This window comes from Phodopus roborovskii, unplaced genomic scaffold (assembly GCF_943737965.1).
Source record: "Phodopus roborovskii unplaced genomic scaffold, PHOROB, whole genome shotgun sequence".
Classification (NCBI taxonomy): domain Eukaryota; kingdom Metazoa; phylum Chordata; class Mammalia; order Rodentia; family Cricetidae; genus Phodopus; species Phodopus roborovskii.
This window is the reverse complement of record NW_026126434.1, coordinates 24,902,385-24,929,831: the sequence shown is the minus strand read 5'-3', so window position 1 is coordinate 24,929,831 and position 27,447 is coordinate 24,902,385. Positions and strand designations below refer to the sequence as shown.

General features: G+C 47.5%; 1 protein-coding gene across 1 annotated transcript in view; it reads left to right on the top strand.

Annotated features, from left to right (window-relative positions):
• The window catches only part of Ubash3a (ubiquitin associated and SH3 domain containing A), a 30,904-nt gene extending 7,198 nt beyond the window's left edge, over positions 1-23,706 (top strand). The window contains exons 5-14 of the mRNA XM_051187060.1: positions 2,389-2,558; positions 3,816-4,024; positions 13,190-13,316; positions 16,592-16,691; positions 17,462-17,584; positions 18,883-18,975; positions 20,543-20,687; positions 21,266-21,372; positions 22,281-22,390; positions 22,618-23,706. Of these exons, the coding sequence (XP_051043017.1) occupies positions 2,389-2,558; positions 3,816-4,024; positions 13,190-13,316; positions 16,592-16,691; positions 17,462-17,584; positions 18,883-18,975; positions 20,543-20,687; positions 21,266-21,372; positions 22,281-22,390; positions 22,618-22,755 (1,322 nt within the window). The 3' untranslated portion in view covers positions 22,756-23,706. The remainder of the gene's footprint in view (positions 1-2,388; positions 2,559-3,815; positions 4,025-13,189; positions 13,317-16,591; positions 16,692-17,461; positions 17,585-18,882; positions 18,976-20,542; positions 20,688-21,265; positions 21,373-22,280; positions 22,391-22,617) is intronic.
• Positions 23,707-27,447: the final 3,741 nt, after the last annotated feature.

The following is a 27,447-nucleotide window of genomic DNA, read 5'->3' as shown; positions in this document are numbered from 1 at the left end:
CAGTGCTACATATCCCAGGCATGAGGTCCACATACTTATAATCCAAAAAGGAGAGGCAAGAGGGCCAGAAGTTCAAGGACACCCTTCACTGCAGAGCAAGTGTGAGCCATACCTTTATTACACCAGACCCTGTCTCCCCAAAAATAAGAAAAAGAGGGAGGGGAAGAAAGGAAGGAAGGAAGGAAGAAAGAAAGGGGAAGGAAGAAAGGAGGAAGGAAGGAAGGAGGAAGGAAGGAGGAAGGAGGAAGGAAGGAATATGAGGAAACTACACTGTCCAGCATGACTGTATTAGGTTATACATGGTCCCCTCCCCCCAGGAACCTCAGAATGGGACCGTATTCAACAGTGGGTTCTTTAATGATGCAATTAGTTAAGATGAGGTTACACTGGAGTAAAGTGGCCCTAAATCAATAACTGGTTTCCTGAAAAGGACACATGGAGATAACAAGGAGGCCACTTGGCCACAGAGACAGAATTGGGTAGGGTAGAGTCACAGCCCAGGATGCAGGGGGCGGGCACTAAAAGCTGGATGACACCAAAGGACCTACCCTAGAGCCCTCAGAAGGAATGTGTCCATGCCCACACCTGGATTTTGAACTTCTAACCTCCAAATTCCTAAGACATAAATTCCTATTGCTTTACGCAGCCCAGTTTTGATACCCTGTTACAGCAGGAAGTGAGTGTCATGCTCATCCATCCTGATGGCCTAAAAATGAGCATTCTGCCTCACTGAACACAACCAGGGCTCTGTGTTGTTAGACCTCACTTCCTGGGAGAGCTGGCCCTGAGCTCTTACCTATCTCCTGACCCTGAGCAGGCTCTTCCTGCCCTCCCGGTTATGCCAGTCTGACCTGACCTGAGAGGCTAGAAATCCCTCCTGAGGTGACAGCTCAGTGGTGTCCTGAGTCCCTCCCTGCCCACGCCAGCCCTCTCGGTGAAACTGAACCCAGATACACAGGGCAACAACAGAGGGGAACAAAAGCCCATTTAGAAGTCAGCATGACTCACCCTGTCTCTGGGGAAGCCAGACCAAGTCTTTTCCAGGCTATGCTGATTCACAAGGAAACCCATCCTCCCCAACTGCTAAAAAGTGTCACAAAAGGAAATTCCTATACCTACACACACCTTCATGACACCTGTGCTGGCTGCCTTCCCAGAGGCTTGGGACTCAGGGACCTGTCTAGGGTCTAGCTGGTGCTAAAGGTTCCCTGTGTGGAGAATGCTGTGATGAACCTAGTATCATGGTGTTGAACCTTCCAGAACTTTTATTAGGGGAATAGCAAGTCCTGTTTGCTTCCTTCCCCACACGGAGAAGTGGCAAGCAGTTTGGGGGCACTGAAAGTCCTCTGAGGACCTTAGAGTGCTGGAGCCAGCTATCTTTGTCCTCAAGTCCCAGCTGTCATAAAGGAAGCTAAGTCAGAGCATGACTCTCAGTCAAGGCTCTGTTGTGGCAAGGACAAAAGAGTCTTGCAGCAGGTCCCTCTATGGCAAAGTCTGTCATTCCTATGAAGATACCAGACTGCCTCCTCAGAGTCTGAGAGGCTTTATTACCAGCTGCCACCACAGCTGGCTGTTCCTGTGATGCCAGTGTCTCTTTTTTATCCAAAAGACTCAAAGGTCAACCAGGAGCCAAGGGCTTCTCTAGGTCAGAGGCTGTCACAAAGCACTGGGCCTCAGCACTACCAAGGCTTCCAGTGAGGAAAGTCAAATGAACATTAGACAAGCTGCAGGTTTTACAGGTTATTGCTCAAGACCCTTCTTTAAGCAAAAGGCATTAGTCTGGGGTGTAGATGTAGCTCAGTGGGTAGAGTGTTTGCCTAGCAACCATGAGGCCCTAAGTTCAGTCCCTAGCAACACATAAACCAGATATGGGAGTGCACATTTATGATCCTGGCACTCGGGAGATAGAGTTGGGAGGATCAGACGTTCAAGGTCATCCTTAGCTTGACATAACAAATTCAAAACAGTCTAGGATGCATGAGATTCTGCCTCGAACCAAAACAGAGTCTAGGCCCTGCTGTGCCGTGTGTGCACCAGAGAATGAAGGGGCCATTTGCTGCATTTATACCACTCAAACTAGCTGCAGACTAAGAGCTCTCAAGACTTTGAGCCACATCTTTGTGCCTACCTTTTGTTTTTCTTCAGAAACTCTGCAAGCATCCAACCACATCCTTTCTAAGAGGGGGAGCCCAGTCCTTGCCTTGTCCAGAAAGCACCAACACTAAGAAGCAGTCATGATTAGAAAGGATTTCTGCCTGTTCCAGACAGACAGGCTGACATTCAGGGACAGGTTCTCAGCACCCCCATCCTCACCTGACATTCAGAATGGGTACCCAACACCCTGTGTTCACTAGACATTCAACATCCGGCAATTCCTTGACTCCACAGACTGCACCGTCAAGCCCTGCACTAAGCAACTGCACCTGACCTTGGCCCATAAGTTCTACCCTCACCATCAAAGGACCCTGGAGCAGCTGGCCAGAACCATCCAGCCCAGCCACACCTGCCAGTGGACAGCTGCCCTGTACTCCCGGGACATGCGTTTTGTACACTACCAGGTGAGAGGAACTGACCAGGTTGGTGGGGACGGCCCAGCCTGTCTTGCTAATAGGAAGCTCACTTCAAAACCTTCCCTTAAGAGAAGAGGGGGCTCCCCTCTGCTAGATCCCTCTCCTTGTGTGCAGTTAAGAAGTTGCATTCCTTTATAGTTGAGTTGGGCATACACAATCATTTCAAAAGATAATGAAAGCTCTCCCATTATATTAGAAAAGCTCATTGTCAAGATGTGTTAATACATGGTTTGCTTGTTAAATCACCTTATGTAATGATGTTGGTGGGCTTTGTTCCAAAGCTTCCTTTCCTAAGAGCTAATTAGGTGAGGAAGAAAGTATGTTGCACAGAGAATAAGTATGAGGGAACCACCAAATTCCCTGTCAGAAGTTGTGAATAGCTTCACACAAAGGAAGGTGGCTATACACGTTTGGTCACACTGTAAGGTCTTTCCCATAAGAGAAACAGATGATGGATAAGTAGATAGGTGAGTGGGTGAATAAGGGGATGGATGGATGGATGATGAAAATGGATAGCTAAGTAGATAGATGAATGGATGGGTGGGTGGATGCATAAGTGGATAGATGGATGGATGGATGGATGGATGGATGGATGGATGGATGAAAGTATTCATGGGTGGATAGATGCCTGAATAGATGGATAGATAGATGTATGGATGGCGGGAGGAATGGGTGGATGAATGGATGGACAGATGGATGGATAGATGGATGGATGGATGGATGGATGGATGGATAAATGGATGAGTAAGTGGGTTGACAGATGGGTAGGCAGGTAGATGGATGAGTAGATAAATAGATAGATAACTGGATAGATGCATGAATGGGAAAATGAATGGGTAGCTTGATGGACAGAGAGATGAATAAAAAGTAGATGGAGGGATAGATGGAGAAATGGAAGGATGGGTATGTGAGTGGATGGACAGATGAATGCATGAGTGGATGGGTGGTAGGTGGGCAAGGGATGAGAAAACATGTTGGTGGGCTGATAAATAAATGGACAAGTGGGTTGGTGCATGAGTAGGTAGATGGGTAAACAGAAGAATTGGTGGAAGATAGACATTAAACACTGGTATTTGGCACTGGTTCACAGTGGTTCACACTGACTCCACACTGTATATCATTAGGCAAAGACATGATGGGGCCTTGGAGGCATAAAACACATCAGAGAAGCCAGAAAGCTAGAAAGGCTTCCTGATGCTATTGCTTCCCAGGCAAACCCTCTCTAAGACATGGGTCTACTTCTAGACCCTGAAGGCACTGTTCCAGTATAAACCCCAGAATGCAGATGAGCTAATGCTCAGCCCTGGTGACTACATCTTCGTGGACCCCACTCAACAGGAAGAAGCCAGTGAGGGCTGGGCCATTGGGACCTCACATCGGACTGGCTGCCGGGGCTTCCTGCCAGAGAACTACACAGAGCGAGCCAATGAGGCTGACACCTGGGTTAAGCACAGGTGAGAGCTGTCCGTTCTCAATCAGTTACCACCTGAAACAGTAGCACAGTGAGGATGTGCTTCTAGGTGGTTTGGTCCTTAGAAAAATAGTCCTGAGTTGGGCGGTAGTGGCAAACACCTTTAAAACCAACACTCGGGAGGCAGAGGTAGGCAGATCTCTGTGAGTTCAAGGCCAGCCTGGTCTACAAAGCTACACAAAGAAACTCTGTCTCGAAAACTATTTTTTTTTTTAAAGGAGAAGAAAGAAAAGAAAAGAAAAACAGTCCCCCATACTGGCCACATTATCCCTCTGTGCACACAATAAACTTATAATCTATAATGGTTTGTGCTGATAACCCTCCAGAAATCAGATTGCTTCAATTACTCTTCTGAGATAGTCTGTAAAATACTTCCTTCTTATGAATATCCCACAGTGTGCACAGAGTTCAGAACTAGGCCTCACAGTGGCCTAAGGAAGGTTAGCAATTTTCTAATGTTCTATGGCAAAATGACACAAATTTCCTGGGTCCTCTGCTCGGGGTCCTACAAGACTGTGATCCTAGCCTGGCTGGCACTGGGGTCTCATCTGAGGCCCAGGGCCCTTCCCTAGACTCATATGGTTGTTGGTTAAATGTATTTCCTGGAAGCTGGCATACTCTTGATGGTTTGTTTCTTCTAGCTCAGTTGGCCAGTCTGTTTATTTTAACATCTAGCACCGTCTGTCAAGGCTGAGGATTTTCAAAATGATCAGAACTAGGGTGTTGTTGTCTTAAGTATGTTGGTTCCTCCAACAATGTATCTATCTCCTCTCCAATTTTACTCTGAAAAAGGAGAAACTTGGTGATAGCTTTGACAGTGTGCTTAGAGACAGCCTGAGCTACTTCATCCTTTACCAGTTTTGCTTCCCAGGAACAGTGTTGCTAAGCATTTTGCTGCCACACAGAGACCTTCTCCCCAGCTTTCTATGTCTGTGTCTCAATCCTGTGGGCACCCTTGGGCAGCAGCTGTTGCTTTCACACTCTATTTGCACTCTGCCAGTAATAACCATGACTTTTGATTTGCTCTTTCTCTGAGTGTATGTGTGTGTGTTAACACACATGCCAGCACATTGTACATGTGAGTGTTATATGTGTTTGCTGGACATTGTGGACAGATTTTCTAGCTTCTTGATATCCAGGGAGAATTTTCCTGTATCTCTTTCTACAAGGCTCACAAGGCAAAGCTGTGGAAACCATGCTGCATTATTTTTGTGCCTATTGGAAGCCAGTTAAAGAGTGTAGTAAAAGTTTTGGTAGCTAAAACTTCTGTCTAGAATAAATTAAGAAGCAACGTACTTTGACTATTTGCAGCAAATGATTGATTTTAGCCATTTTTACCAAACCATTATTTAAAAGTGTAGCCATGGCTGGCAGAAGCTCATGGGGAAAATATTTTTTTAATTTATTTTATATAACATAGTCCATTTAAATGAAAACAAACATTTATAGACAATATTTGGAATTTGGGCATTGTTCTTTCCAAACTACTTCCTGCTGGTAAGAGGCGCTGTCATGGGGGATTCGAAGAAGATTCAGAAATCCTGGCTGTAGTCTGTAAGGCTGCTTTGTCCAGCTGTTTTGAATGTAGGATCACCTCGAACTCTGTTTCAGGTGGTCTGGCTTGATCAAACCACATTAGTCTGGAAGGAATCCACATCTTTTCATTTTCTGTGGAAACAAAAATAGAAATCCTTTTCCCCAGTGACTTGTCCTTCAACTTAAATTTTGGAGTCAAAGCATTTTTTTAATTTAATTTATTATTTTACATGTTGATCCCAGTTCCCTCTTCCTCCCTCCCTCCCTCCTTCCCTCCCTTTTACCCTCTCTGCCCTTTCACATGCACTCTAACCACCCTCCCCTCCCATCCCCCCACTCCAATTCCATATGTAGGGGAATGCCATCCAGTTGGGGTCATGTAGATCTGACAGGTCATGTGAAGTAGGGACTAGGGCTTCTCTCCTGTCTCTAGGTTAAGGCAGTTATCCCTCCATGGGGGATGTGTTCACAAGGTCCTTTTGTGCACCAGGGATACATCCTGGCTCCACTGTCTGAGGTCCCTTAGACTGCTCAGTCCTTCTGGCTGAGACCCATATTCAGGGGGGCCTGAGTCAGCCCCATGCTGGCTTCCCAGCTATCAGTCTAATGGCCGTTAGCTCCTCCTTGTTCAGGTAAGCTGTCTGTATGTGTTTCTGCCACATGGTCTTGTCCTCTCCATCTGCTTCTGGGTTCTAGTTCGACTCAGTGTTTATGTATGGGTGTTTGATCCTGTTTCCAACAGGCATTAGTTGAGGGCTCCATGGATAAGTTAGTTGTTGATCTCACTCTCCGGGAAGGGCATTTATGATAGCCTTTCCACGGATCATGGGGAAAATATTAAGGGAGATCAGATGAACTCTGCTACTGTTTCTCCCTGTTAATTAAGCTTACATTTGGGTTTGTGTGACAAGTCAGGGACAACATTTGTGTCCTTGCCTCTCCCTACAAATGCAGTTGACAACAGAGTAAGTCTCCCCCACACCCGTAGCCAGGCAGGTGGTCATGTAACCCAGGTTGCCCTGGGACTCTCTATGACCTTGAACTTCTAATCCTCCTGCCTCCATTTCCAGAGTACTGGTATTACAGGCATGTGCCATCATATGGGTTTCATGTATGCTAGGCAACTGAGCTAACCATGCATTCTTATATGCATTAGGAATCTGCCATATACACTAATATAAAAGAGCATTTAAAATGCATGGATGCAGCCCGTTCTGCAGTGGGCCACTCCATGTCACCTTAGCCTCATACACTAATTTATAAGAGCTGAGGATTGTACCTACAAATGGGAAGAAAAACTCAGCCATGATTCCAAGGCTTTTACATCAACTGTCAGCTCATGATCCACTAAGTCACAGGGGCCTGTAGAGAGTGAGCTGAACACGCCCTCCTGTGAGATCTGAGTTCCCAGCTTGGATGCTGAAGAGATGAGCAATATCACAAAATCAAGGAAGCTTTGGTTTCCTGCAGACCCCATATGATCAGTCAGCTGCTTTAGAAACAGCTAGCAGAACATAGGACAGGAGATGTTGGCATCAGACTCCAGGAGGCTTGGGAGTGGGTGGCCCTGTAACCCCTCATCCTTCTCCCCACTCCAAGGGCAGAAAATCTCACTGTGGCAAAGGAGCCATTGGGCAAGGGACAAGCCCAGACTCTGAAGCTACAGCAGAGCCTCTGCATGGAGCTGTGGCTAGCACCGGAGCCACTTCATTGTTAATGTGATCCTGACCTCCCTGAGAGACCAGTTTCTGTTAGGAACCAGTGTTCCTATATTCACAGGAGTTACAAGAAAAAGCAAGTTCTAGCTGTGGTGTGCCTGATGCCCCCTGGATCAGAACTACCCCTTCCCCTCAGCATAATGACAAGCCCCCCAGGCTGACTAAAGGGTGACTGTAGGCTGGGAGGTAGCAGTGGGTTGGCTATGGCTTCTAAAGCTGCTAAACATTCTCTGAAATATTTAAAGAAGTTTAAAACTAGGGCTTGGTGATGCTCAGCTTTAATTCTAGTACTTTGGAGGCAGAGTCAGGTGCACCTCTGTGAGTTCCAAGGCAGCCAGGGCTACACAGTGAGACCCTGTGTCAAGAGAGGGCATCTCTGAATGTGTGGTGAAAATGTTAATCAGTGGGGAATATAGTCAGACAGCAGGTACACAGATAGTTGACCTATGAAGAGGCAGCTTGTTGTATAGACATTTGATAGTCTCTCCCAAGACCACAGGACTCACACAGGGCATGCTTGGTGTCAACAGCAAGAATCGCTGGTATATGCCACCACCCAGGGAAAGATCTGCAAACCGCATGGGAGAGGCCCCTTCCTGCATAGGACACCTTCTCAGCCCTGGAGGTGGCTGCCCTGTGAACACATTATAACCCACCAGCACCAGTGTAACCTCTTCAGCCTTTAAGATGGTGGCTGCAGGGTTCTGAGGACACAGTAGTCCTGATCCAGCACCCATCTGCTACTTAGAAACCACAGGTTACTGGAAGGTGGCTGTGGACACATACACACACACACACACACACACACACACACACACACACTCCTGAGCTTCCTCAGTGTCAGGCATTTTCACAGGGTGTATATACAGCCTGGCTGCAGATCAGAGAGGCAGGGCTGAGAGTTAGAGCCCAGGAGGAGCTAAAGCTATCTTCCAACCACGTGAGGACATTCCATCCCAGAAGACATCAAACCCCACAAACCAAGCTGGTGGCAGGAGACTCTGGCACAGAAAGGGTACTGTTGCTTGATGAAATGTATCCTTCCAGAAACTCATATGTTGAAGCCCAGGTTGGCTTTTTTTTTTTTTTTTTAAGAAGGACTTTTAAATTAAGGTAAAACAAGGTCTTACTATGATACTTTGTTCAGAGGGACGATCATTGAGGACACAGGGAGAAGATGTCATCTTATCTTCAAGCCCAGGATAGAATACCCAAGACAAATCACAAGCTTGGACATCCCAGTCTCCAGGGAGTGAGAAAATGAAACCTGTTCTGTCATCGAAGCCCCAGTCTGTGTGACAGTAACCCCAGGACATTAATGCAGTGACTCAGTCTTTGAAATGACACACACTAAAGTGACCCCTTCTAACAACAAAAGAGAATGGAAACATCTATCTCTATGGCACAAGTTAACCTCCAAGTGACTCTCTTAAGTCCAAGAGAAAAACAAACATGCCACATGTGTCCCTCTCTCCCTTCACCACCAATGCTTGCAGTTTTAATTGAAAGACTATGGGAGACTTCCTTTCTGACTGTAAAGTTCACAGATGTCACTCAGAGATAACAATGCTTTTACTGTCTGAGTCGTGAGCCCCGGGTTACACAGGTGCCCCTGCCTTGCCCTCAGGAAGAAGAAAGACCAGCACTTCCTGTGCAGGGATGTTTCAGCTGTACCTGCCCTGTGACATGCTTGCTGAAGAGAGATTGTCAGCGGCCCCAGTGCGTGTCACTCTTCAGCTGTGGGAGCCTCTGATGCCTGCATTTCCACCCACTGGTGCTCGTGGTGTGAGACTACATGAAGAAAGTCCACGTCTTTTGGTTGTGTGCCCAGCCTCCAGCCCAAGTCCATCTGGAAGAGCCCATAAAAGTTTACAGGACAGGACACAATGACAGGAACAGAGGACCATAACTTACAAGTAATCAAAAAAAAATTGTGATAAGACTAAATAAATGGCCCAGCAATTAAGAGCCCTGGCTGCCCTTTCAGAGGGCCCAGGTTCAATTCCCAGCACCCACTTCGGGCTTGCAATTGTAACTCCAGTCCCGGGCATCTGATGCCCTCTTCTGGCCTCTATGGATGTCAGGTGTATGCATGATGGACAGATGTACACATAGGCAAAACTTTCGTATACATGAAATAAAACATTTAAATGAACGAACGAACTATGGAAAAATGCCACAAAGGCCGTAGATGTTCTGGGGCTGGTTACAGGTGTCAGACAGATGACCGCAGCCAAGATGCAGGGTAAAAGGATGCCATGTAGCTCTAGACAGGCTGGAGTCATGTGGAGCTGTTAGCTGCCATGTGCTAATCTGTTGTAAGAAAAGGGCTGAGTGAATAAAAACTTGCCTCATGAGTAGATGAGGACAGTGAATCACAGAGACCTGTCACCTTCAGGATCACTTCTGGGTTTTACGACAGGACAAAACCCTAGTGCCAGCATTTGTTTGAATGTCGTGGAAAGGATGAATGAAGCATTTCTCTAGAAGAAATGTTGGAAGAGACGTGCTGAGAAGACTTCCAGGGCAAAGTCATGCGGGGGATCAGTATGCAGCTCAGCCTGTGGAGGGCTTGCCCAGCACATACAAGGCCCTGCGTTTGATCTGCAGCAACTCCTATACCCAGATGTGGTGGTACACACCTGCAGTCCCAGCATTTGTCAGTAGGATTAGGAGTTCAAAATTATCCTTGGCTACACAGTTAGTCTAAGGCCAGCCTGGCATACATGAGACCCTTTCTCCAAAAGTGTATTATTTTAAAGGAGATTGTATAATGGTATAATACACTAAATATCAAAATAGGGTTTTAGCTTGAAGGAAAGAAGATAGCTGGATGGGACAGGCCAGGTATTAGGTGACAGAGAAGCTTCCTTTGCATGCTGGGAAATCCATGTCTGGGAGCCCTGCAGAACCTGGTAGAGAATAGTGAATGACATCAATGGTATTTATACTCCATCCCCATTGTTCACCCAAGTCAATGCCTGGCAGAAACAAGAAATAAGCAGAAAACATGTGTCTGGCTTCTGGACTGAGAGTTTTAATGGTGTGGAGGCAGCAGGGTATCTCAGAAGGCTTCATAGGCCTGTCTTTAATGGTGACCAGTCACTGCTTGACATCCTTGTCCTTTGTACATTCAGAATGTACACTTGCCACCACAGGGCAGGACAAGATGTTATGGACTCCACACTCCTGTGAGAGGCGTCGTCTGTCTGAGCAGTTTCCTGCCTGAACCTCTCCTTTAAAATGGCTGTGGCTCTGGCCACAGGTGATCCTAAGCCATACTCTTACCCAAAGCCAGACCAATGGTCCCATCTGTATCTCACTGGAGGATGTCCAGACTTACAGTGGACCAAGTTGAACTTCACAGACTCCTCATCTCATTCAAGAGCAATTCACTCTTTCCTATCACTGTGCTAGAAAGTCTGGAGTTAAGCTTACACATGTGCCAGTGGTAATGCACTTACCTAATGTGTGAGGCCCAGGTATGATTCCTAACACATAAAGAGACGGTGTGGGGGAATGTCCAGTCCAGCAGACTTGTCTGGTCTGTGCTTGAAAGGAGGGAGGATTGAGGAAACAAATAGACAAGAAACAGAAGATAGTGTCAGGAGGGCATCCAGTAAATAGTGTGATCAGCCCCAAGTTTTTGCTGTAAGTTCCTATATACCCCAGTCAAAGTGGGAGAGGCAAAAGACCTCCTTACCATGATACAAGGAACAAACAAATGTAATTACCTCCTTAAAACACAAAACATCAAATAACCACACCCTAAACTAAACATCCTGTTGCTTAGATAAGATATCCAGCAGACATGCCTTAGGCCTAATATCCTGTTGTCTAGGCAAGACATACAGTAACCACACCTTAGGCCAAACACCCTGTGGTTTAACCTTGAGAGCAATAACAGGCTCGAACTCTCAGACCTTAAGTCAAGATGGAGAGGAGCCATTTCTGTGGGCCTCCACAGGGGAGAGAATAATGATGGGGGGGGGAGAGAGAGGGAGAGGAGTCTGGCGTGGAGCCCTTCCCATCACCCAGGCTCTGTATCTAGTTCATCAAGAGCTGCTATCCACATAGTCACCAAATCTAACTGCTCCTTGCACCAATGGGAACCTGCAGTATCAGGGTTCTGCACCCATAGAAGCTTCTCTTTTACATCATCACTGCCTCTCCTCCCTTGGCTCATTCTGCTGCAGCCACACTGGCCTCTGCAGCTCCTCAAACCCTCAAAAGAGTTGAGCTCCTGCATGTCTGCCTTCTCAACCTGCCCCAGCATCCCCTTCTTCATCCCCCGCCCACCTACCTGCTGTGTCAACCACAGCCCTGAGAGGTTTGGGGAAATTGTACCCACCCCCAGATAGCCAGAAGCCTTCTCATCCAGGCCACCCCTGCCTTATTGCAGCCCATGATACTCCTGCAACTCAACTATGCAATCTGCTTTTCAGAAAAAGTAGGTCAGATTCTAAATATGGGTGGATGTGGGGAAGATTAAGTCGTTGACTTCAGTGGCTGACAGAATCATGGGTACCTTTTCTTTTTCGGTATGCTGTGACCATTTTCCATGTTTCCAATAATGACTAGAATCAAAATATTCCGTGTCCCTAAAGGAATTGGAGATTAGCCCTCTGGGTCAACAGAAAGTGAGAGCAAAGGTTCTCAGACACAAAGGGTGGTAGGCAGGATTTCTCACAGAACGAAACCCAGAAAAGTCCGGAATGTCTGTCTAAGAACTGCATATGCAAATGGCTGTCACTAGGGCTGGGAATTATTTTTGAATCAATTACATAAACCTTTCCTTGTATGAAATGGCTTCTGCCCTGGAGGAATCACTCCTTTTCTGCTCCAAGGAGGAGTCACATGGCCATTGCTCTGTGTTGCTCATTCACCCTCCTCTCTCTTGCCACCTGCCTACTCTTTCCAGACAGGAAGGAACTCTGTGGGTGCAACACCCCTTCCTGTTTCACTCCAGTTTGCTTTGATTCTCCCCCACCCACCCCACGTGTCCCCAGAGCACCCAAATGCCTGTCCACCTCGTGGCACTTTAAGTAATTTACAGTTTCCTGGTTACCTGGAAAGTCCTCAGGTGCCATCAGCACCCACCACCCACAGAATGCATCCCCATGCTCCCACAGCTCTTGAGGGTGTCTGGCCACCATTCTAGTATCCCAACTGCTTCCACCTGAACATATGGTAAATCAGAACATGGTATGTGAGAGAAACAGATTTGATAGTCACCAAAGGCACAGAACCAATAGGCTGTAGAAATGGGGGTAGGGTGCAGTAGGGAAGGATCTGTTAATGTTTTGACTGGCAGATCTGAAGTCTGCTGGGCAGCCCATCAGGCAGGACTCAGGAAAGATCTAGGGCTACAGCTTATGTCTGAAGGTGGCCTGGAGACAGAATCCCCTCCTCCACGGAGACCTCCATCTATCCTGTCATAAGACTCTCACCCTACCCTACGTGCATGGGGTCTGTTTTGCCCAAGGTCTGCTGACCTCACCAGTAGTGTCATTTAAAAAGCACCTTCTTAGCAATGTTGGAAACAGAGCTTGGCACAGTGGCACACATCTGCAGCTCCAGCTACTTAGAAGGTTGAGGTAAGAGGCTGTCTTGAGCCAAGAGTTCATGGCCAACCTGGGCCACATGGAGAAACTGCCATTTCCAAAATAACATAACATTTGAACTACAGCTGAGCACAGTGTTGAGGCAGGTCTGGCTTTGTGGTGATGCTAGAGCGATGAGCCAACTGCAGCCTCCTTGGGTCATGCCCTACGCATTCCGAATACTTGACTTTATTTTGTGATGAGGTCGAGGTAGATATTCCCAGGAACATCCGCGATCAGATACCATGGTGACAACACGTTATGTCTCTAACCTCTCCTCTTCCCCCACAGGACATACACATTCAGTCTAGCCATGGACCTGAACTCTAGGAAGGATGGTGAAGCCAGCAGCAGGAGAAATGGGGAATTCCACACTCCATCAGTGTCAGGGAACATTAGCAGCATACAGGCTTTGCAGGTAACAGAACCCTGTTTTTGTTAGTAAACCACATTCATTAGTTTAACACCCTTGGTAGACATTAGCTGCTAGAATTTGGCTTTTCTCCCAAGTGAGGATGAACCCTTACACACAGGGGCCCCTCCTGATGAATGATGTACCACTGCTAAGGACCCTCAAGCTGCTCCCCAAAGTATAGGCCTCCCCAAGAGCATAGTGGGCACATACCCTGTGACTGGGAAATGTAAAGGACAGCCTGAAAAGTAAGGAATGTTCCAGAGAGGTACTGCCTCCTGTGACTTAAGGCTGCTGGACATTGTCAGGCAAACAATTAAATTAAAATATGGCCTTTGTACCTCTACATCATAGTGTTTATTATCCCTTGATTCAACCAACTGGGGGTAGCAAGCATTGTAGAAGACTACATCTTGTCTTAATCAGCTTCCCAGTATTGCAACAAAGCACTTAAAATGAGAGGCTTCAAATAAAAAATGGTTTGTTTGGTTTGTCATGGTCTTAGAGTCTTCAGTCCATCACTATTGTGCCTATTGCTTTGGGCCTGTAGTGGTGCAATTTGCCATGATGGAGGCAGATAGTAGAGGAGACTTGGTTACCTGACGGAAGCTAGAAAGCAAAGAGATGTGTGGAGTAAGGTTTTTCCACCAGCCTAGTCTCACCACTGAGCCAGCCCCAATTAACACACCGAGACTCTGTATTTGATATAATACTGTTGGCCAGGTACTAGTTTCTTATCGGCTAGCTCTGTTTTAAATATTAACCCATTTCTATTAATCTAAGTATTTCCGTGTGGTTTCACCTTACCGGGGAGTGGGGCCGGCATGTGGTCTCCCCAGTCTCTCCATGCTGACTCCTCCTCACTACTTCCTCAAATCCTCCTTGTCTCCTAGTCCCGCCTATCTTGCTTTCCTATTGGCCAACAGTGCTTTATTCATTAACCAGTATGAGAAACATATTTACAGAATGACATCTCCCATCAAAGAGAGGAAAGGGCTGGGTCCCAATGACTCTTCAAAATCCCAAGTCTAGTGACCCAACTTCTTCCCACAAGTCCTGCCTCCTAAAGGGCCCTGTCTCAGTAGTAACATAGGCTGGCAGTCAAGCCTTCCACACTCAGGCCCTTAAATAACATTCAAGATCCAAACTGGCTGTGGCAACACCTGTCCATAATCCCAGCACTTGGGAGATAGAGGCAGGAGGATAGCTGTGTGTCTGAGACCAACCTGAGGTACATAGAAAGTTCCAGGGCAGCCTGGGCTACAGTGTCAGACCATGTCTCAAAACAAAACATGGAAGGAAGAAAGAAAGGGAGGGGAGAAGGGAGGGAGGGAGAGAGGGAGGGAGGGAGGAAGGGAGGGAGGGAGGGAGGGAGGGAGGGAGTCAATAGTTGTGCCAGCACTGAATGCATACAGACTTCTCCTGCCAATGTTCTCTAAGCAATATGACATACCTATTGTTCATATAGCATTAAATGGCATTGGGTGTTTAAGTTGTCTGGAGATGAGTTATAGTACACAAGGGATGTGTCTATGATCAAGACAATTATCATGCCATTTTATACAAGGGACATGAGCATCAGTGGAGTTTGGTACCTGCAGGGGTCCTCGGCCCCCTCAGTGCACTGAGGGGTGACTGTCCTACTCACTAAGAGCACTTGGGCAGGCAGAGATTAGCCAGCTGGAGGAAGGCAATATGGAAGAAGATCAAGGGTTCTTACCTGGGTGCTCAGAGGCAAAGCACACACCTGGGCACTACGAGAAAGCTGCCTTGAGTTGTATTCAAACACCAGTGGTCCTGGGGGGCTCCTCAGAAAAGGAAGAGCAGCAATAAGTGAGGAGACTATTAATAGACTGATATATGGTAGAGAGAAAGGGGAGGACATATCAAGAAAGAAAGAGGGGAAAGGAAGGGATGGAGGAAGGAGATAGGGAGGGAGAAAGATAATAGATGATGATGATGAAGATAGATAAGTGGTATGTGGGTAGATTATTAGAAGATTATAGGTGAATAGATAGATAATATATGGTAGATATAGTACATTGGTAGGCAAGTGATTATGTATTAGTTACTTTTCTATTGATAAAATACTATAACCAAGGTAACTTATAAAAGAAAGTTTATTTGGCTTACAGTTTATATTAGTCAGATTGCTCTAGAGAAACAGAACTGATAAAATAAATATCTATGTATTAAAAGGGGAGGTACAATGGTTCACAGGTTGTGGTCCAGATAGTCCAATAATGGCTGTCTCCCAGTGGAAAGGCCAAGAATCCAGTAGGTGTTCAGTCCAGGAGGCTGGATGTCCAGCAGTCTCAATCTGGTACTGGAGTCCCAGAGGATTCCTAGAAAGTTACTGGTCTTCAGTGATAGGAAGTGCTGCCTTCATGATAGGAAGGCATGGCAGCAAGCAACTGCATGATTGACAAGAACAAGAAGCCAACAGTTCACATCTTCAAGTGCAAGCATGAAATATAGAGCACAAACTGGAAGTGAGGCAAGGCTCTCAACCCTCTAAGTCTAATGATGTGCTTCCTCCAACAAGGGTGCACTTATTAAACCCTCCCCCAAACGGACCAAGTTTCAAATACCTAAGCCTATAGGGATATGCTTCTCATTACAACCACCAAAGGTTAATAAATAGATGATAGATAGGTAGGTATGTAGGTAGATGACAGATAGATAGATAGATAGATAGATAGATAGATAGATAGATAGATAGGCAAATAACACAAATTTATGCAGTCCAACAGGAAGGTAGAGAAATAGTTAGATAAGGAAGTATGTAGGTAGATAAATAAATTTAAAATATGGGTAGATGATAAAAATAGATACATATATACATACATGAAAGAAAGAAAGGATGGAAGGGAGAGGCAGAGGGAGGAAGGAAGGGAGGAAATCAGACAAATAATACAAATTTAGACAGTCTGACAGGTAGGGATATATATATATATATATATATATATATATATATATATTTCCAAATACATACATATATATGTATGTATTTGGAAATAGATTAGATAGATAAATGATAAATAGATGATAGATAGATAGATAGATAGATAGATAGATAGATAGATAGATAGATAGAGTCCTCTTTTCATCTCTGTTATGATGTCATGGTGCCTAGGAAATTAAACATAAAAAGAAATGGAAGCAGTCCCCCAGCCTCATCACTGTGAAGGCTAACAGCCTGACCCAGTTGCTGAACAGCTTGGGGGAGGCTGTGGAGCAAGTCTGATTAATAACTCTGTGTCCCATTGCTCCTACCACAGGCTACCATCATGAGGAGAGGCGTGTTGGTAGTACGCCATGGAGAGAGAGTGGACCAGGTCTTTGGGAAATCTTGGCTACAGCAGTGCACTACCACCGATGGTAAGTTGAGTACAGATGACTCTAGGCAGACTGTCTTTGAGGGACCCTAAATCCCAACAGTGCTGGCTTTTCGAGCAACCATGACATACCTGCTGCTGGGAGATGCCAGTGCCCCAAGGCTTTGGCGTCACTTGTGTGGATCTGGAAACCCACCCACATACACATTGGTCACATCTGAGCCAGGCCCTTGGTGTCAGTTCAGTGACTTGTGACAATTCTGGTTTCCCCTTTTCTCTAATGAGGAGGTTAATCCATTTGTTTCTGGTCCCACAGCTGAGGGTCAGAATTTTTAACAGATGGATAGATCTTAGAGGTCAATGTCAGACTCAAGGATGCCAGGCAGCCCCTGTTGTCTGGTTCTACATTTAAGCCCCTGACTTAAGAGTTCCCAAGGTAGGGCACCTCCAGCCAAGTGTGTACTGTCCCAGCAGGAGCAATATACATGAAAGGCTTCACACCAAATCCACCCATGGATACCCACTCAGAAGCCTGTCCTGGAGAGAAAAGCTTCCTCTCCCTTGTGTGAGTGATGAGGACTGAGAGGATAAAGTGGGCTCCTAGTTCCTGGGGCTCAAACCCATGTGCTCTGCATCTGAGAACATGTTACAGGCCCTTATTGAGTCTACATCACAGAGAACATTCTAGAAATGACAACATTGTCAAGGACTTAGACAATAATCTTCCCATGTGGATCTTGGTTTGGGGGGTATTGAGGGACAAATGGATCTGACTCAATGGTCCCAGATATCTGCTCTTTGTTTCTACCTTAGGAAAATACTACAGGCCAGACCTGAACTTCCCCCGCAGCCTGCCCAGGAGAAGCAATGGCATCAAAGACTTTGAAAACGATCCACCCTTATCATCCTGTGGAATTTTCCAGGCCAGACTTGCTGGTATGTTTAAGAGTTTAATTGAAGGCTTGCTTACAGTTTCAGACGGTTAGCCCATGAACATCGTGGCAGGGTGCACGCCAGCAGGCAGGCAGGTAGGCTTGGCACTGGAGCAGTAGCTGAGAGCTTATATCTGATCCACAGGCAGGAGGTTGAGGGAGCCTGGGCCTCACATGAGCTTTAGAAACTTCAAAGCATACTCCCAGCGTCACACCTCATCCAACAAAGCCACACCTCCTAATCCTTCTCAAACAGTTCTACTAACTGGGAACCAAATATTCAATTCTATGGGTGGGGGAGGTGTTTTCATTCAAATCCTCACAGAGATGTCAGTTGACTTACCCAGGGTCACACAGCTAGTGACCAAAAGTCTGATCTAGTAATGGATGGTTGGTGATGCAAGCAAGGAAATATGGGGGGGGGGGGGACTCAGTAGGGAGAGGAAAAATCAAAGAACACTGTGTGCACCAAGAGTGTCACTTACAAAATTAAAACCAAGCTGGGGAGATGGCTCAGATGGCCAAGTGTTTGCTGTGCAAGCACAAGCCTGATCCTCAGAATCTATCTGGGAAAACTGGGTGTGACAACCCCCACACTTCCTGGCTCTCGTGTCAGGTCCCTTCTGTGCCATGGAGTTTCCTTTGCCACCAGCTGGGCATCTGGTGTCACTCACTAAGGAAACAGTTGGATTACAGCTTGTCATTTTGCAAGTCATGACTGGCCTTGAAGTGACCAACTAAATGACCATGGAGGTATAGAGCAATATCCATGATAAGCCTTCAGTGCACATCTGACTTGAGAAGGTCATGGTGGGTTCTCAGTCCACAGTATCACTTTTCTCTAGAGCCCAGGCCTCCTTCCAGATTCACCCAGGCTATGAGAACTCAGGTCCTCAGGTTTGCAGGACTGGGGCCATCCTAGGCTGTTATTGGCCACTCTTTGCTTCTGAGGCCACATGCATGCCTTGTAACATGGGCCCCTCCATCTTTCAACACAGCCAAGGGATATGGGGCACATGTCAAATATATCCCCCTTTGGTTTTCTCTCATTCATGCTCCCAGCTGGGAGGAACCTCCACTACCTACAGGCTCACTGACCCCAGGCCATCCCCCTCCACAGTACAATACAGTGTAGTCACAAGAGGAATTGCTGGTCACAGTTGCAGTTTCTATCCTAACCTGGTAGGGGATCCCACAGGTGCGTACAGCAATAGCTAAGAGCCTCAAACATCCCTGCCCACCAAGGCAAGCCCTCATCCTGGGCTGATGCATGAAAGGTGTTTCCTACCTGTCATTTTCCAGGAGAGGCTCTGCTGGACAGTGGCATCAGAATCACCGCCGTCTTTGTGTCTCCAGCCCTGCGATGTGTGCAGACAGCCAAACACATCCTGGAAGGTGGGTGAGAAGCTCATCAGGCCTTACCTTTTTGCTTGATCTTGAGGCTACTCTCCGTGGGAAGCAAAGAGGGGATGGTGGTGAATGAGATAATGGGCCACATCTAAGCCAAAAGGCAGTTAGAAACTGACTTTTAGAAGTTGCTGGAAGAAATGAGCCACTAACATCCCATAAATACTAGGGTTGTAAGGCCCATGGGAGCTAATGTTACAGGGTCAACATCCCTCGTCATACTTTGCCCCTACGGTTCCTTTCCACCAGGTGTCTCGGCACTCAGAAAGGAACATTCACAAGTCTAGAGAGCTGAGGCTGTGAACCCTTCTAGATCCAACAGGCATGACATCCCAGAGCAGGGTGGGTGCTTGAAGGAAGCTGTCCAGCATCACCTGGCTGTCGGAAAGCCATTAGCAGATCCCTCAGCCTTGTAAGATGATATAGCCACGTGGGCAGCTGGTGGTCACACGGGTTCTGCCCACACTTAGAGGGTCATGGAAGCATACTCAGCTGGGGATGGGAACCCTCTTTGTTCACTGTGGGACAGCATTCCTATCCAAGGTCAGCAGTTAGGAGGCAGGAGCCCTGCCCCAGTCTCAACCCCCCTTGATTACTTTATCTCATTAACAGCCTTACTTGACAGGTTTTTTTGGTCAAGATAGAAAATGCTTGGGAGGGTGAGCTGTGAGGAATCAGAATGTTCCAGATGTTTCTCTCCAACTCTTTACCTCTTATCCCATCAGGACTCCCCGTCACTATCGCCATATCAGTCTATCAAGGGTGAGGTTGTAACATGAGTTGAGTTGTATTTAGGGTTAGACTGAGACCCCAGATCAAGTCTGCTGCCTGTGGTGGTCCCTCCTGGTGGGCAGTCAGTCTTTAGATTTCAACATTTGCCTAGTGGTTTGGGGCTCAGAGATGCAGTGCTGTGGTTAAATCCCAGGATAACATTTACCGGGAAAGAGTCACATTTGTGAAGGGTTTCCCTGAACTCATGTATAGGTTGGTGTTCTAGTTTGCTTTTCCATTACTGTGATAAAGCACCAACCAAAATCAATTGGAGGAGAAAGAGGCATGTTTGACTTACACTTTCATGTTGATGTCCATCAGTCAGAGGGGATGTTGTAAGAACTCAAAGTGGAAACCTGGAGGCAGGAGCTGAGGTCATGGAGGAGTGATACTTACTCCTGACTTGCCCCCCCCAAGGCTTGCTCAGTCTGCTTTTTTATAGCACCCAGGGTCACCTGTCCAAGCATGGTACCACCCACAGTGCTTTTTAGCCCTCCCACATCAGTAATTGATTAAGGAAATTAGTATAGTGGTGCACACCTTTAATCTCAGCACTCAGGAGACAGAGGCAGAAAAATCTCTGTGAGTTCATGGACTCTACATAGCGAGTTGCAGGATGGCTAGCAGCTTGCCTACAGACCAATCTAAGGGAGGCATTTTCTCAGTTGAGGATCCCGCTTCCCAGATGTCGAGCTGACAAAAACACTAACTAGCATGGTGGATGTAGCTATCTATGAAGAAACTTCTTTAGCTAGCATTCACGCTTCCTTTCCACTGACCCCAGAACTCAAACTGGAGAAGAAACTGAAGATAAGAGTTGAGCCTGGAGTCTTCGAATGGATGAAGTGGGAAGCCAGCAAGGCCACTCCGACCTTCCTGACCTTGGAGGAGCTAAAAGAGGCAAACTTCAATGTTGACCCTGATTATAGGTAGGTGCCTTGCGATTCTCTGCTATCGAGGGTCCTCTGGTTCTTGTCTAAGAAAACCTGTCTACTGAGATAAGGTCCTGCAGTGGAGAGTGAGGTAGACTGAGCTGTGGATGGAGGCAATGGGAAATGGCTTGAGGGTTGTGGTCTTGTTCAGCCAAACCAACAAGACTGGTGAAGGCAGCTACAGCTACACACATCACCTAGAGGTGAAGGAGGCTGGGGAACCTGACCACATATGGGAGATGGGATGTCCCTAAAGCTGGCCCTGCAAGGATGGATGTAGTTGGACCTCATCCAGAAGAGGGTCCTTGTGAAGGGGTGTGCCTTTGTCCTTCCCTTGGTGACAACTGAGGTTATACAGCTTTCCTGTTGCTCAGTCAGCATCCGTGCTGGGGATACCACAGCCCTCTACTGATGTGGAGCACATCCAGAATCCCCTACTAGCCATGGACCCATGAGCCTTGCCTGGCAGGCCATCTGGAGGATCATGGTTCCTCTCAGCTGCTCCAGGACACACACTCTTGGTCACCAGAGAGGCTGTAGGACAGCAGCCATGTCTCTCTCCATCCTCCTTCCAGACCTGCGTTCCCCCGCTGTTCCCTCATGCCAGCCGAGAGCTATGACCAGTACGTGGAAAGGTGCGCCGTGAGCATGGGGCAGATCATCACCACATCCCCACAGGACAGTGAGTGTCCCACAGATTTGAGGAGGACAGCCTCAGGCTTCTCTGGGTTGGGATTGGCTGATTCTGAGCTGTTAATGGACCCACCTCCCCACCCCCACGCTCTGGCCAAGACAGTATCTCATCTCCACAAGACAGGGAGTGGATGCATCACACACACGCCATGTATCCCAGGCCCGTGCACTCTGGTGCTGATCACTGATGAGCCCTGAAGACATCAGGGTCTTCACAAACTGTTCGTGTCAAAAAAGACTAGAGTTAATTTGAACCAAGAGAAGCTCAGAATGACAGAAAGATGGGGCAGATGGGGCAACCAATGTCTAAGGAAAGTGAGGCTGACCCATAACCACAACCATGCTCCCCGCTCTCCCTGCTCTCCGGGCTGCTCTCCAGGCTGCTCTCCCAGCCATCCCAGCCCTCCCAGGCCTCCCAGCTTCCCCTTGCCCAGCACAAAGTTCACTCAGAAGTGCTGACCCCCACACCCCTCTGCAGCTGTCTGGAGCCCATCACCTCTCCTGGGGAGGCTCCCTGAGCCCACGGACACTGCAAACCCTTATCTAAAGCAGATACCATCTCAGGCTCACAGTGATAAGCCAGCTAAAGTGATTGGATGGGGTCTGGGTGGCAGCCATCACACACCCCACCTGTGGTTGACAGGACCTAGGCAGCCAACCACAAGAGGGTAATGGCTCAGATCACCCTTATGCCATCCTTGAAGTTGGCACACAGATGCCACAGCCTATCCCCTGGCCCCAGGAGGGAAGTGGTGCATTCCGAATCGTGAACAAATGTCTGGATCTTCCCACCCCACCGCCTCCCAGGGGCATGGCAGCTGCAAGACTTTGAGGAGACCCTCTATCTTGCAAGGTACTCTGTGTGCCTGCTCTGACCTTGGGATATTTTGTCTCCAGTGGGCATCACCCTCATCGTGAGTCATAGCTCAGCGCTCGACTCCTGTACTAGGCCACTCCTCAGGCTCCCACCCAGGGAATGTGGTGATTTTGCCCAACTGGTAAGAAAGGTATGTATCCCTCTTATTCCTTTTTTACATCAGAGGAAAGCAGATGCAGAGTCATCCCCAGGTGGAAGTAACTTGTTAGAGGTTGGCATTGGTCCCATGTCGCCCTGGCAGCCTGGGACCATCTGGTTCCCTCCATGATGTAGAAGCGTTGTCAGTGGGCTTAAGAAGTACTCCAATGTTGATTGACATGTGACAGAGCATTGTAAACACTCTAAACCCTCTTCCAGATCCCATCTCTGGGAATGTGCTTCTGTGAAGAAAACAAAGAGGAGGGGAAGTGGGAGCTGGTGAACCCGCCAGTGAAGACGCTCACACATGGGGCCAACTCTGCCTTTAACTGGAAGAACTGGATCTCCAGCAACTGAGCCAAGCCCAGCTCCTCAGCAAGAGGTGCCTGCCCCATGCCAAGGCAGGAGGGGCTGTGAATATGATTACAAAGGCATCCTAGCCCCTCACTGCCATGACTTGGAGAAGCATAAAAATACACTTAATATTCAGGGTATTGCCACGGCACATACCTTTGTCGCTGTGGGTCTTGCTGCCCTGCCAGCCTGACTGTGGAAGCCAGAGCAGAGGTTTGGATTAGGACACCACATTGTAACAGAGGGACAGCCCCACTTCCAGGACCCACACTGGAAGATGACCCCCTCCTGTTCTGTGTGTTCTTAGGAGCCCTCTTTCCTTGTGTAACAATTGCTCTTTAGCAAGGGCCACACCAGCTGAAAGAGGAACAGTAGGCAATAAAAGAGACAGCTTCATCGGAGCAAAACCAGGACAGTTGCTGGCACCGGCACATGTGTGTATTGGCTCTGTGCTGCTGTAGGGACACATTGCTGCAAACACAGTGGTGATCGAGGCAGCGCAAAATTTCTAATGCACACGTACCAGTGTGTGGTTCTGCAGGTCAGTGTGGGCTGTGTTCCTCCACAGAGTCTAAAGGACCTCTCCCCAGCCATTTCCAGAATCAAGAGGCAGTTATACTTTCTGCCATCATATTTATACTGTCCTATTGTAAATCAGTCAATTTGGGGAAGTTCTAAGGCATGGTCACACACACACTCCCTCCCCTGAGCCTCCTGCCTCCTCTTCTCAAAGACCCTATGACAACTTGTTCTCGGTGACCTAGAATCTTCTCAAGATCCTGACAACCATGCCTGCAATGTCCCTTAGCCACAGAGGTCACAAGTTCATGGTCCCAGAAATAGGATGTGGATGTCTTTGAAGCCATTCTCCATCCCGCCTCAGCCTCTGTCCTTCCAAGCACATCATGGCTATTGTACAAGGGTCTAGACATAAAGATCTGAGTCCCATATGCACACTCTGTGCTGGTCATTTTTGGCTTCTCCTTTCTTCAAATCAAGCATGGGATTTTATGAACAGACTGAGTGAGCCCCTTGCCTTTACCAGCAGAGGTGGGGAGCCTATTTCCTTGGTGGTTCTGGCTTGGGAAATCTTGGCCCAACGGTAAGTGAGATTCTGTATAGTGTCCTTCCACCTCATGTTACAGAGGCCACCCTGTCCCCAGTCACCGTCCCCATGCACAAGTGTCCTACATACAGTGCAGTCATCCCCCCCATGGCAATTTCTTTTAAATGGGTCTTTCTTTTTCACCAGCCCTGTTGCAAGATTATTGTTACTTTTCACTGTTGCCTCTGAGCTGTGGCTGAAGACAGGAAGGATCTGGAAGGGGGGCAGGGAAGAAAGGGAGAAAGGGAGGGAAACTTCCTGGTGTTCTTTACCTTGCTCTCCTGACCCTTGATGTTTCTGAGCTCGTCTGACCCCTGCTGGCAAGATCTGCGAAGGACACCTTCCCCTGGGCACTGTCCTGGCCCACCTTCCAATCCGCATGCTTTGACTTTTTCATTTCAGAGCCAATTTGAGATTTTTAAATAGGATTCTACTAGCATGTATCATGGGTATAGCTGCGTTCTTTCCTCCCAAGTTCCTCCCAGTAGACCGTTCTGTATGGTTCAGAGGTTCAAACAAAGAAAATGACCATCAGTGGGCAGCTCAAAAGCTCCAGGTACTCCCTTGCACCTCCCCCACCCCCAGTTCCTGGGAAAAGCTGGGGAGCAACTTGGGGGATGGACCCCTGAAGAGCTGTGCAGTCCCACTGCTGCAGGCTGAATGGTCCATCAACGTCACAGAAGTCCTGATCCTACTTCAGTGTGAGACTGCTTCTGGAGACAGGACCTTCAGAAGGGAGGGGGGGAGGCTATGTGTAAGCACTCATGTGTGCACAGGCTACAGGGAATATGCGTATGTTAGAGGCAACTTTGTGGGACTGGCCCTCTTCACCCACCTTTATATAGTGCCTTGGTTACTTACATTTCATTGCGGTTGATAAAATGCTATGACCAAGGCAATTTAGGAAGCTGGAGTGGGCTTACAGTCTCAGAGAGTTAATGGCAGAGCAAAGGCATTTCGGCAGGGACAGCTGAGACCTCACGTCTTGTTCCATCCACAACCACACTGGGAATGGCGTGAGGCTTTTGGAAGCCCACCCCGCAGTGACACACCTCCTCCAACCTTCTAGTCCTTCCCAAACAGTTCCACCAATATGGACCAAGCCTATGGAGGCCATTCTCATTCAACCCAGTACACTTGGCTCTGGGGGCTGAAGTCAGGTGGCCAACCCTGAGCAGCAAGCATTTTTACCCCATGAGCCATTTGCTGACCTGGAGACAGAATCTTGAAAGAGGCACCTGAGGTGAGGTCATCAGGATGGGTCCAACCTGATCTGACTGTATAAGAAAAGGAAGTCAAGATACAAACACAGACACGCCGTGGGTGTTGAGTAAGAATGGCCCCCACAGGCTCCTATGTTTGAATATTTGGTCATCGGAGAGTCTTTGTGCCACTACTCATCAGGGAGCACCACTACTCATCAGGGAGCACCACTACTCATCAGGGAGCACCACTACTCATCAGGGAGCACCACTACTCATCAGGGAGCACCACTACTCATCAGGGAGCACCACTACTCATCAGGGAGCACCACTACTCATCAGGGAGTACCACTACTTGAGAAGGATTGGGAGGAGTGGCCTTGTTGGAGTGTGTGTGATGCTGGGGTGGGCTTTAGGGTTTCATAAGCCCAAGCCAGGCCCAGTGGCTTTCTCTCTTCCCAATGCCTTCAGATCCAGATCCAGAACTCTCAGCTACTCTGTCAGCCTGGGTATTGCCTTGTTCCCACCATGAGGATAATGGACTAAACCTCCAAAACTATAAGGAAGCCCCAACAAATATTGAGGAGTGATAACAGAGAGCACAGACCAGACACTGGAGTCAGGGAAACCTGTCTAGTTACTGACTAGAGAGAGCAAAGGCTATTCTGAGAACAGGAAGTGGTTATATCTGAACACATGGTCTCCTACTGTCACTAAGAATAGGCATGTCAACATCAGAAAGCTCTGAGCCTTGCTCAGAGACCCAGAGCCTGGCCCTCTCCTACACTTGTTGATCCTCTGAACTCTACTTTCTTGTCTGTGAAATGGGTGAACATCAGAAGCTTCTCAGTAGGTTGTTGTGGAAACAGCTGGGAGGGGGGGTTGAACTGTCTAGCTACAGTAACAGCTCCATTGCTGCTCATGTAGCAGCTGGATTACCCAGAACATTCCAGAGTGCCTCTCTGCCCCATGCACAGGTGCATCAAGTCTAGTGTGACCAAACGCCAGGATGCAGTATGAATTCTGTGGAAGGAAATGGCTGTACCACCTGGGATTTGAGAAAATTGACTAAAATAGATTTTTCTATGTAAGGAGTACAGGTTTTTCCGTCCCGCCGCAGCGCCAGCCCCAATTAACACACAGAGACTCTATATTTGATATAATTCTGTTGGCCAGGTACTTGTTTCTTATCGGCTAGCTCTGTCTTAAGTATTAACCCATTTCTGTTAATCTAATATGTCCACGTGGTCTTCTTACCGGGGAAAGGGGCCAGCGTCTCGTCTCCCCAGTCTCTCCATCTTCCTTTCCTATTGGCCAACAGTGCTTTATTCATTACCCAGTATGAGAAACATATACAGAATGACATCTCCCATCATTTCTACATTCTGGGATGCAAGAAAATCATATACCAAAATAATAATAACAAAAACAACAACAATTTTGTTGAAGCCAGAAGTTCAGGCAGGGTAAGGAAAGGGAAGGAAAAGAAATTCAGCAATGGCTCCTTCAAAGAGACAAGATACCAAAGATGGCTTTTCCAGGCCCTGGTGTCACTCTTCTCCTTTGGTTTCCTGCTTTTAACTCCCCATGAACGGGGAGCAGCAGGCCATACCTCAGTCATACTGCTGCAGTGGCTGGGAGCAGGGATAGCCTGCACCAAACGTCCTGGATGGTGAAAAGCTGGCTGCCTGGGAGAAAGAAACAGTCCTAATATCCATAGAAAGGGACTACAAGAGCGGGTGGGGTGATGAGGCTGTGTGCCACAAGAGTGGAAAATGGGGCTACTGGGAGTAGAAGGGGACAGGGAGGTGGTGAGGGGGGGGAGAAAGGGAGAAGGGGGGAATACACACAGGCTATGCTTGAAAATGCTGAACCAAGGCCCACATTTGCATAATAATTAAAAATATATAATTTACAGAGATGGAGAGATAACTCAGTCAGGAGAGCACAAGCCGCATGAGGACCTGAGTTCCACCCAGAACCCTTGCCCATGAGAGAAGAGGGTCTCAGGCACTTGCTGGCCACATTAGTAAATCGGTGAGTTCCAGGTTCAAAATATATGGTAGGTGGCATTTAAGTAAGACGCCTCTGGAGTCCACACATGCCTACACACACACACACTCTCTCTCTCTCTTACAAAATAATTTAAATAACAATATGTAAATAGCATTACTGACTATTAGAGGGGAAAGAAATAGGACCCAGTATCAAAAGAGGGTGAATGCCAAGAAATTTAATCACCATGCTGTTCTCTATTAAGTGTGTGGTAGCGAGCTGTTTTAAAACACGATGTATATACCTTAATTTAAAGTATTGCTGAAAAAGAAACAATAACAACCATCTGAGCTGTTGGGGAAATGGTGTCAGTAGATTTCAATGGATTTGTGA